This window comes from Anopheles stephensi, chromosome 2, assembly GCF_013141755.1.
Source record: "Anopheles stephensi strain Indian chromosome 2, UCI_ANSTEP_V1.0, whole genome shotgun sequence".
In the NCBI taxonomy this organism is placed as follows: domain Eukaryota; kingdom Metazoa; phylum Arthropoda; class Insecta; order Diptera; family Culicidae; genus Anopheles; species Anopheles stephensi.
Genome location: NC_050202.1, coordinates 38,263,049 through 38,275,195, shown reverse-complemented (window position 1 = coordinate 38,275,195; position 12,147 = coordinate 38,263,049). Strand labels below are relative to the sequence as shown.

General features: G+C 43.2%; 1 protein-coding gene across 1 annotated transcript; it reads left to right on the top strand.

Annotated features, from left to right (window-relative positions):
* Window positions 1-344: 344 nt before the first annotated feature.
* Window positions 345-11,179, top strand: LOC118508015. The gene is made up of 4 exons (XM_036047400.1): window positions 345-495; window positions 640-826; window positions 9,983-10,928; window positions 11,002-11,179. The coding sequence occupies exons 1-4, from the start codon at window positions 345-347 to the stop codon at window positions 11,020-11,022; spliced, it is 1,305 nt and encodes a 434-aa protein (XP_035903293.1). The 3' UTR covers window positions 11,023-11,179.
* Window positions 11,180-12,147: the final 968 nt, after the last annotated feature.

The window sequence follows — 12,147 nt, the reverse complement described above, 5'->3', positions numbered from 1 at the left end:
GTTTTAAGGCCAAACCAACGCTTGTGAAACAGTGCATAGCCGATTTACCGTTATCAAAGGTTTCGCCAACTATCCCATTTGCTGTTTGCGGCGTGGACTACTGTGGACCAGTTCTGTTAAAGGCAACAATACGGAACAGGAGTCCCACAAAGGCGTACATAGCTATATTTGTATGTTTTGCAACGAAGGCTGTACACATCGAGTTGGTGGGAGATCTCACCACAACTGCGTTCCTCGGAGCATTACGTCGTGTAGTCGCACGTCGTGGAAGGATTAAGGAACTACACTCGGACAACGCGACTACGTCTAAAGGTGCATCACACGAACTCAATCGGATCTACAAAATGCTGAAGTGCAACGAGGACGATCGTGCACAAATCTTCAACTGGTGTGCAAACAACGAAATATCTTGGAAATTTATTCCACCACGTGCACCGCATTTCGGCGGTCTATGGGAAGCAGCAGTGAAGGCGGCCAAGAAACACATCATCAGAAGTATCGGAACCATAAGTATCACTCAAGAAAGCATGTTAACACTCCTAACCCAAGTCGAACAATGTTTGAACTCACGCCCTTTAACTCCTTTCTTTAATGAACCATCGGATTTAGAACCACTAACTCCTGCTCATTTTCTCATAGGTAGAAGTCTGCAAGTTGTGCCAGAGGTAGACTACAGTGAGATACCTGATAATCGTCTGAAGGAATACCAGTTGGTGCAAAAGAACGTTCGTAACATCTGGTTCCGGTGGATGCCTGAGTACCTTCAGCAATTGCAAGCCTGCGCCAAGCACTGCAAGGGTGCCTCAGTGATATTAAAGGAAAATATGTTAGTGATTATTAAGGAGGATAACGCACATCCTACGATGTGGCCAATGGGTAGAATTGTAGCGTTACACCCGGGCAAGGATGGCATAGTGCGTGTAGTGACATTACGTACAGCGTCAGGGAAAAAAAATGTTAGACCAAGCGTTCGTTTAGCAATCCTTCCGATTCCAAACGAGGAAAACACATCTTAATGTAGACACTATTAATGTTCAGGAAATATTTTCATGAAGGTATTCATTCGGAATTCAAGCAATTTAAAAAGAAGTCCCTTCTTTGGTGGCCGGAATGTTAGGATTTGCATGAAATATCAAATTGCATGAAAGCTTATTGCATGAAGGATTAGTAAGTTAGGTGAACTAGTTATTATAAACGACCCATAGTAGGGAATAAGAATTGAATTATAATTGACCAAGAATAAACAGTTGAATCTGAACCTTCGGCGGGACAACACTACACGTTTCACGAAAAAAAGTGCGATTATCGAACAAATACATTCGCTATTTTTGTTAAGAATGGTCGACGGATTGGCACACGAAGTCCCTCGAAAAGGAGAGAATTCGGCAGAACAGTGCCTTCGAAGGTGATTCGGAGTGAGGATGTCTCGCGAAACACCTTCTTTCCATCGACCATGCTTAAAGCGAACAGCTTTTTCACCTCAAGGACCTTGGCACGAGGAGTTGACTGGTGCAGGAATGCCCCTTTTCCGTATTTTAGGATGTCTCCAATGGGTATTCGAAGTCATCGACAACACCGATGACTTCCACCAGTCCACCAGGTATGTATACCCCGTAATCCTCCGGATCGGCCGCAATAGCATTGGCTTGCAGCCGGTCTTTTGCGGAGACCCTCAATTTATTCGGACGCAGCCGAAGAACATCCAGGACCCCTGGATATTTTTAGATCTAACATCCAGGGGTTTATTCCTGGGCATGAAATAAACATCATGCACTCCTTTGTAGGATGCATGATATGCCCTACTTCTTTTGTTCAAATCCCCTGTAGGAGGCGAAGAAGTCGGTCTTTTTTTTGGCTGATTCGCCTGGATCGGAACTTTTGCGCTTCACTGTAGTGAAGCCTGTGTCCGATCCATCGATCGGCTCTACCTCCATTGTAGAGCCGTACGAATGGTTTAAACACTAAGCACTAGGGAGGGAAAGGGAAGACACGACACGCAAGGACTTACCGGACAACACTTGGCGAGAGAGATAGTACACCGCGCGAAATTACTTACACGTCTCTCACCGACACACGTAACACTGGACGAGACGACTACGCACTGAGAGCACAAAACAACTCTAATCACACACTTTCACTTTAGCGATAAGCGATTTTGGGGTCAGTAGCTTTGGCACGTATCGTGTTTCTGCCGATAGCATCAACATGCAATAGTCATCAACAATCGTCAATACTCGTCAATACTTCCCCTCTCCCATCCAATTCCCAATAAGCAACTTGTATGTAAATCAAAATTAATAAAATCACTCCAATTTTGACTACGTAATAAGCAAGCATCTTCACGAAGCGGCAAATCTTGGAGAAGATGGCGGAGCAGCAGCTCCACTCCTACCATCTCTTCATTGATTTCAAAGCCGCCTATGACAGCATAGCCAGGGTAAAACTGTACGACGCAATGAGCTCTTTTGGAATCCCGGCCAAGCTTACCAGGCTTGTACGAATGACAATGGCCAACATCACATGCCAGGTGAAGGTGGATGGAAAACTCTCAGGGCTCTTTGCTACCACCAAGGGCCTGCGCCAGGGAGATGGGCTCGCCTGTCTCCTCTTCAACCTGGCGCTAGAGAGAGCCATCCGTGACTCAGAGGTGGAAACTTCGGGGACCATCTTCTATAAGTCAATCCAGATCCTGGCATACGCTGATGACATAGACATCATTGGTTTGAGGCTCTCCTATGTAGCAGAAGCTTATCAAAGGATCGAGCGTGCGGCACAGAACCTCGGGTTGGAGATTAACGAGGCGAAAACCAAAATGATGGTGGCACCACCAGCGGCCCTGCTAACAAACACTGATTTACGCAGGGGTGATGTACAGATAGGTGACCGCACTTTCGAAGTCGTCCAAAACTTCACCTATCTGGGGTCAAAAGTCAGCACCGACAACAACATTGATGTTGAGTTACGCGCACGGGTGCTGGCTGCCAACCGTTTATACTACAGCCTGAGGAAACTTCTCCACTCTAAATACCTGTCGCGACGGACGAAGCTGGGACTGTACAGAACTTTTATAGTCCCAGTACTCACATACGCCTCTGAGACATGGACTCTGTCCAAAACTGACGAAGCCCTCTTAGCCGCGTTCGAGAGGAAGATGCTCAGAAGGATTTTTGGCCCCGTATGTGTGGAAGGACAATGGAGGAGCCGCTACAACGACGAGCTCTACGAGCTGTACGATGATCTCACTATCGTACAGCGCATTAGACTCGCCAGGCTCCGGTGGGCTGGTCACGTCATGAGAATGACACCGGACGACCCAGCCCGTAAAGTCCTTTTAGGCCGTCCTCAAGGACAGAGGAGGCGTGGTAGGCCCAAATTGAGATGGAGTGATGGCGTTGATGCGTCTGCCAGAACGGCCGGGATAACGGATTGGCAGACGACGGCGCTGAACCGTGAGCGGTATCGAGGATTGTTGCAGCAGGCCAAGACCGCAAAGCGGTTGTAGCGCCTGATAAGTAAGTAAGTAGTAATAAGCAAGTCTCGATTTCCTTCGTCTGTGTCCGAACCATTTAGTTTTAACTCGTGCAACAACGATGTACATTGTTTTTTATTTATTAAACAAACATATGATAATGCGTTGGAGATCAGTTTAATTATAGAAACACGAATTTTATTCATGATTTACACTAACATGTTCGCTTATTCCCAAACCAAACTGACTGACTCTAACTATCTGGTCGTCCCTACTTTTAAATGGTTAAAACTGCTGACACAGCTGATCGAAGTTTATCGATTCGGTTCGGTACGGTCCGGTTTGGTTGGTTCGGCTGGTTCGGTTGGTTCGGTAGTTTTTATGGAAGTGAATGAATGAAGTGCTGATTCGGCTGTTCTGGCCGGTTCTATATATATGGCCGGGCATAACTATATTCTTTTACACGCATACAGGCAGTAGTAGTGTCTTAACACACTTCAGCAGCACACAGCACAAAGCTCTAGGACGATATGGTCGTGTATCCATTCCATATGATAAACATAAATAATAATTTAATGGTCTTTTTTTTTTATTTGACTGCGGTTGCTCCATTGAATATGCTGAATATGCTTTCAAACCCTTTAAAACCTATTTTTGGAGAGCTTCAACGATAAATTTTCTAACTGAAATTAAACCTCTGTTGTAAGAGAATTCCAACTGATAAAGATAGATGGAACACATACAACAACACACAGCAGCAGAACAAGTATCTACGCATAACTTACGAACTTCGAGCAAAACGGTCAGGTCGTTCTGCATGAACAAAAATTACGAACTTGATCTAGTGATGATTTGATTTGTATAAAGCGACTGATGTTCCATTATGCATTCTTGTATGTAATATATCAAACATATTCCGATATTTGTTTGTATCATGTAAAAGTATGGATCCATGCTCGAAAGGTCGCCATTACTGGCTTTCTACGACTTATGTTTACCCGTAGTAACGTAGTCAGCCCTAAGTACGGGGAGGTGGTCTGGATTGAATTTGAACCCCGGCCCTGGCGTGTGAAGACCGGCGCTGTTATCGCCTACGACTTATTTGTACATAAGAAAAATGAATCATTAGCAATACGGCCAGGCCGTTCTTTATGAATAAAAAAAAAACAAATAAATAAATTATTAGTACATCTTTCTATTTTGGTTGTTATACAACGAAATAGATCCTCCCGAGTAACTTGCAAATGTGATGCAGATTCATGCGATTTAGGTTTCACTTTGGTATTGCTCGTATAGGCAATAATTACGGACGAAGCAATCCTTTGCAACCTATGTGCCGTGAATTAAAAATTGTCCTGAATAATTTTGATTTCAATATATTTCTATACACCTTTCAAGAGCCTCTTTCGGCCCCGTTGTTAGTAACATGTGTGATAATTGTCAATGTTAAGGTTAAGAGTTAAAATATACATAATGTATTTGTGTAGAACACGAAGGTTTGACAATGCTGAAAATCATCAGTAGTCAAAATCGGAGTGATTTTATTAATTTTGATTTACATACAAGTTGCTTATTGTGAATTGGATGGGAGAGGGGAAGTATTGACGAGTATTGACTATTGTTGATGACTATTGCATGTTTTGCAATTAGTAACTAGGTCGGACGATCAGCACGGTTTGCTGATCGGTGCAATTTATCAGTACAGTTGCCGGTGGCGGTTGACCACACTAGAAAATGCTGTGTAGACAACGGAGGTTGTTAACTCATGCACAGGGCGGAAGTGACGCCGGTCTTCAGGCGGAAGAACTGGTTAAATAATTCCGTTCAAACCGTCTTACCGTACGCAGAATGCACTTACAATTCTACAACTTAGAAGAATCAAGTCAATAGCTATCATCAAATTACATCATAACATATTCTAAACATGTCATGACCCCCGTCTCAATCAGTGAATAATTGTTTTGTAAAATGTGCAAAAATTATCCTCCAGCCAGCACCACGAGGAGGTTTGAGATCGGAGTTCTAAAGCAGCTTAAACAATGCAAGTTGTTAACTTTGCATCATTTAAGCAGCTTAGCATTAGCCAGCCACCTAACCATCTAATCTGCATCTACACTCCACCTCATTAATTTTTCTTTTTAATTTCTATCAAATCTACTCTGCCCGTAAAATATTTAGAACTGAACCAAACCTATCAGGATTGTGCCTTTTAAATTGATACTCCCTTAAATAATCTGTCAATCTACCCTTATTTGTTCCTTTGCTCCTAAGAAAATCTTTGATGTGCTTCGATAAGTTTTCTATATTCTGGGTGTGTATTCCTCGATTAATAGGATCTACAAAATGATGGGAATGGTTAACCCTAAGATGCCTATATCCATAGTGTTGTAGTCCTGTATACGCTGCACAACAATCTGTTATAATTGTACTATCCTGACAAACATTCTCTAATATCAAATCGTGGAGTATAGCCCTATTTCTCCTTTCTACAATCTGCAAAAAGATTTCCCTTGTCTCTCGGCAAATTCCACCTACTAACCACACCTGATTATTTCCTGACACTCGTCCTCTATTGTATTTTCTTTTCGTCACGACTGATTCGTCTATTTCGACTGTCATCCCTCGGCCTCCTATTTACCGATCGTTCTCCTCACTTTAAATTGCACATTTTTCCCTGATTAATCTGTACCACTTGTTAACAGTGTTTTTGTTAACATGCAGTTCGTCTGCTGCTCTTTCTACCCTAACATTTTTTTACCACGATAGGCACAAATCAACGATAGCTTTCCTAATGACAACTTAGACTGCCTGAAAATACTTCATTTCCTAATGGAATATTCCCTATTACTACACTGAGCATTGCTGCACACCCACTTAAACCGATCTATTGTGTTTGTTGCTCGTCTACTCATGCTAACTCCGCACACTTCGCAATTCTGTGCTAACTTTAATAATCCTGCCTCCTGCATTAGCTGAACTAGCCTTGCCTCATTTTCTTTCAATTTTGATAGCTTTGCTATCGTGCTGGCCGAACTAATAACCTCCATAATTCGTAGTTCCCTGCCTAAGTAACACCAAAACTAACGAAAAAACTAACCAACACTCACAGAATTTCGGATAATTTTGTTTCTAAACTAAAACAGATGCACGAGAGCCGATTGTATTAGTAAAATTAAGCTAATTAAAAATTTGGCAATTTGGGAGAAAAAAACACTCCTTTATCAATCGGCAATCGTTTATCTATTACCGTTATGAAAAAATCCTTTCAACGCGGCAACACCAAATCCAGTGTTGCCAGCGTGAGGTAAAGGTTGTTAAATATTTTGTTGATGTTGGATTAGAGTAATATTTATTATTTCAGATTGGATAACCTGTAAATTATAATAATTTAACAGCGTTTTATTATAATATTTTACTATTTAATAAGTAAAAGTTTCAATTTTATGCTTTAAGTGGTGTTGCAAATTGCAACGCCTGACCAGCAATAAAAAAAAGGCGAGTGGATTCTTTAGTATACTTTACTTTATTCTGCGAAACTAAAAATTCGTCCGCTTGGCCCGCTGGCCAGGATCAAAAAGAAAGATCCTTTCCTCGTTCTATCTGGTTGTCACGCCAGACCACGTCATTCTTCGCTTCGGGTCCGTCCGCCGATGTCGTCCGAAGCAACGCGCCCCCTCGTGGCCGGTAGCACAAGCTGACAAAAGGCGCGCGTGCCGTCCTCCAATGATCGCGTCGTTACGCTGGACAACGCTGGACAACGCTGGAGAGGCCGGTGGTTAAGTTGGTCACGCTAAACGTCCCGCGTGCTGTCCTTACGACGACCCGATGAATGATTCTATCTCGAGACGGAATGACACTGTCCACCCTTCCTCTCGGCCAACAGTTCCGCGGGGTGTTTTCGTCAACGATAAGAACGACATATCCGGGTTGGATCTGTTTATGTGGTTCAAACCATTTCGTCCTTCTTGTCAGGGTTGGCAGGTACGATTTTACTCACTTCTTCCAGTAGCCATTCATCCTGGCCTGCACAGCTTTCCAATTCTGCTGCAAGGCCGCGGGAGAATCGTCATGCGGAACCAAAGGTTTCATCCCTGCGGAAGATCCTAACAAAAAATGGTTTGGGGTTAACGGCTCATCATCCTCACCATCGACCGGAACGTGGGTAAGCGGGCGAGAATTTAGCATATTCTCTACTTCGATGAGCGCTGCTGTCAGTACCGCGTCCGTGGGGTGCCTCTCTTTCAGGGTGCGAGTCAGCATCCGTTTAACCGATTGAATCATTCTCTCCCATGATCCACCGAAATGGGGAGCTGCCGGGGGGTTGAACTTCCACGTTGGGTCGGGCGGACCGAACTCGCTGAGGATCGCCGAGTTGACCCGTTCAGCTGCCTCTCTGAGTTCCCGATCAGCGCCAACAAAATTAGTACCTTGGTCGGAGATGATCTCGATCGGCGTCCCACGACGCGCCATGAAGCTGCGAATCGCCATCAGACAGTCACTGGTAGACAGTGACCGCACCACCTCAATGTGGATCGCTCGAACCGTCAAGCATGTAAACAAAACGCCCCAACGTTTTTCCGTCTTCCGTCCGTTCGCAACTATCATAGGGCCGAAGTAGTCTATTCCCGTGTATGAGAAGGGCATCATATATGCAGCAAGACGCGCAGCTGGCAGTTCACACATCTGCGGCGAAACCGGACGAGCGTACAGCAACATACACATGTTGCACTGCAGACGTACGTGTCTGCACACCGACCGAAGAGCTGGAATATCGAATCGTTGTCTCACTTCGTTGACCACAGTTTCTTGGCTCCCATGCTTGTAGCGGCGATGGACGTCGTCGACGATTAATTCTGTTACGCGGTGTCTTCTCGGTAGCAGGATGGGTCGCTTTGTCGCCGGATCCACGACACGGCAACGGTCAATCCAGCCACTCAATCTCAGGATACCATCTTCGTCCATATAAGGGTTCCGCTTGAACAGCACACTGCTTCTGGGTATCAGGTTCTTCCACTCGCCTTTTTTTTATTGCTGGTCAGGCGTTGCAATTCGCAACAAGTGGTGTACAATGGGATATTACGCAAGAAAAAAGGACATTCGACAATTTGTAGGGAATTTGTTTTAAATTGTACGGAGTGTAAAGCTTGAAGGGCTGAGGATTAATCGTGGCAATATATCTAGATAAATTGTCAATAAAAATCGCAGCAGCTAACCGACCACCTGCCCTCCCTCACCAACCCACCCACAAGAAAAAAGATTAATATTTATATATTTTTGCAATTTATTTTGGCAACACTGCAATAAGTGTTGCCGCAGTGAAACGTCTTGTTTGTCATCGTTATTTACAGTTATTGTTTGACACCTATTACCACCGTTGAGAAAAATTAAGAAAGAGACTTTCTTTTGTGTTCTTTGTAAGAAAGAGGCAGTTTGTTCCGGAGTATTTTGAAATCATGTTTTTATTTCATCCTTATATCAAGTGCCAGGTAAAACATTCGCCGACAAGAGCGGCCGTTGACAGCCTCGTACGAGAGATAACCAGCAATACGTATCCTGTTCTCAAGCTGAGCCACCGATGCAATACACGGTAGCTTGGCAAGACGCCTTAATCAAAACCTATGATGATCTTGGCGACTTGTGGCCACCCTCGCACCGATCAACACATCCTTCCGCTGAACTCTTGACCAGTTACTGCCTACGTAGCAAACATAAATGCTGGCTGCTATGCAGTTCCATATCTTGGCCTCCAGGCGCCTTTGGCAAAAACCAAACCTGTTGCTCTAACAGGTAGTTTTTCATGCGTATGTATAGCCAACTTCTTGTTTCATCACCAAACGGCTGATACCCTTGACGGGGGCCAACCATGCTCGACCCTGGTTACGGACTTAATTTTATGTTTAATTAATTTTATGTTAACATTTCCTAATGTTATCTTGCCAGCGAAGTGGCTCATGTATTTCTAAAATATTTTTATTTATGTAGGTAATCTCCATAGATAACGCAAAAAAACAATCAAATGAGACATCATCGGTCCATTTTTCTACGTCTCAATACGTAGTAAAGTGCTCTTGTGAGTTGCGATGCGAACAAATAGTCGGAGTGGGTTATGTCAGGTGAATAAGAGGCGAGGGTATCTGTACCATAATCCAATTATCCACTTATTCTTAGTTAAAATGGCGATGCAGTTTATTATCATGTAAACATGCATTTATTCGAAAAGCTCAAATGTCAAGTTTGACAGTTGGTGATGTGATGCAACCTGGTGAATTATGAAATATAGAATTCAATTTCCGTTGAGAAGACAAAGGAGAAACACGCACATTTCGGCGTCTTGTGTTATTTAGTTTATTTTTGGAAAGTTTACAACTCAGAAGTGGGATTTACTCATTAAAATGCCTACAAAGGATCAGATGATATGTGTGTTATCTGATGCGGGTGTAGAATACCCAGCTACTGCTACACTTGGCCAAATCCGAAACCTATACGAAGCCGTGATGCCGGCGAAAACTGAAGAAATCGAAATGGATTCGGGGAATACGAAGAAAACACCATCAAACGTGAAGAAAAACGTGCCGAGGACAACAGTGTTGCAAATATCGCACTTCAAGAAAAAATAGATCAGCTAGAGCTAGAGAAAAAGCTGCTGGTCTTACAAAAGGAAGTTTCGGAGATGAAACTACAGAGCAAAGCAGAGAAAAACGAACCTGATTTAAAGACGATCGAGAGTTTGGTTCCCCCGTTCAGCGGACAAAATGGCGTTGATATTGTGATGTGGTTCGAAGAACTGGAAAGAGTTTTTGGATTGCTCAGCGTTGACGAAAAACAGAAGCTGGTAACAACTCTTCGACTGCTTTCTGGGACAGCTCAAGAAATTGCTCGTTCGTCGGGACTTTTCGACTACAGCTCTCTGAAACAAACGCTCATCGACACTTTTCAACAAACATACTCTGTTGAAAGTGTGTATCACCAGTTACGTTGCCGCCGCCTGTCTACATCAGAATCGATCATCAAATACTTCATCGATATGAAGAGCATTGCTAGAAAAGCAAAAATCCCTGAAGGTGAACTGATTGACATCATTATCGAAGGAATAGATGATCCGGTCAATACTGCCGCTATGCGTTTCGCCGCTCGTCGAATGGATGATCTCCTACCTATGCTAAAGAGATATGAAGAAATACGATCACGCCATCCACCACCATCTGCACCAACGGATAAACGATATGTTCGCAACGCTTCGGGTAACAGCGAGCAAATAAAGTGCTACAACTGTCTGCAGCTAGGGCATTATCAGAGCCAATGTCAACGACCTCAACGTCCCTATGGATCGTGCCTTCGGTGTTCACAGACGGGCCATTCACATCGAGAATGTCCAAGCCGTAGTAAAATACCAGCCGCCGCTGTTAATCCAACAAACGAGAACTCGGGCTTTTTACAACAAATTCAAGCCATGCAGGAGGTATGTGTTACGTTTTTAGCTTTAAGCGGGCCGAACAGTTTCCTTCCACGTGTGTTATCTCTTTTCGATTCAGGAAGCCCCAGAAGTTTTATAAATGAAAATTTGGTTCCTCCATGCCTCTTGAAACAACCGGAAAATTCAGGATATTGCGGTTTAGGTAACAGTGCGCTACTATCGCTTGGACAAACTGATTGTCGAATTAAACATCAAAAGAATGAAATAATACATGAGTTTATTATCTTACCGAAAAATTGTATGTCATGGCCTGTTATTATAGGTAGGGACCTTATGCTGAAACTAAACATTTCTCTAGCCATATTCAAACGTCACACTTACGATGAAAGCGCCTTATTACAGCATAAATTGAAATCGAAAATACCTTCCCTGAAAACACACGTGGTGAAGAAGCTCAGAGATTTAGGCATTCTGAAAGAATCGTGGGGCGATGTACAGGTAGATAAAGGACAACCAGCCAAATTATTGACGTTTCCTCAAGATAATTGCGCAATGAATACTTTCCTGGAAATTTGCGCTATAGACAATTCTTCCATTACCGATCCCTCATTTGATATAGGCAAGGATCTTCTAAAGGAACAGATCTCTTTGGTAGCTAGAGCTGTTGAAGAATGTTACTGTAAATTTCCTTCAGAACAAATATTACCACCGGAGCAAGGAATGAAAATAAGTTTGATTCACAACACTCCAATATTTTGCAAGCCGAGACGTTTGTCTTACGCCGAACGAAATCAAGTTAGAGAAATTGTTAGAAATTTGCTCGAGAAAAACATAATCCGTCCTAGTAATTCACCTTATGCCTTGCCACTTGTATTGGTAAGAAAAAAGAACGGGGAAATCCGAAAGTGTGTAGATTATCGACCTTTGAACAAGATCACGATTCGCGATAACTATCCTTTGCCACTGATTGAAACATGTCTCGAACATTTGGGGAACAAGCGTTACTTCACTTTACTTGATTTGAAAAGCGGATTTCATCAGGTTAAAATGGATGAGAATTCCATCCAGTATACAGCGTTCGTTACGCCTGACGGACAATATGAATATTTACGTATGCCATTCGGGCTGAAAAATGCACCGGCGGAATTTCAAAGGTTTATAAACAATGTATTAAGAGATTTTATCGAAAAGGGCAAACTAGTTGTATACATCGACGATATAATTATAGCTTCAGCTGATTTTGATGAACATTACGAGATTATCA

Bases quoted from the DNA above. Each gene is read 5' to 3' on its own strand.
- LOC118508015 (XM_036047400.1), top strand. From the start codon at position 345: ATGCTGAAGTGCAACGAGGACGATCGTGCACAAATCTTCAACTGGTGT. The intron at 496-639 runs GTATCGGAACCA...ATTTTCTCATAG, and splicing joins CAAGAAACACATCATCAGAA to GTAGAAGTCTGCAAGTTGTG. The intron at 10,929-11,001 runs GTATGTGTTACG...TTTTCGATTCAG, and splicing joins AAATTCAAGCCATGCAGGAG to GAAGCCCCAGAAGTTTTATA.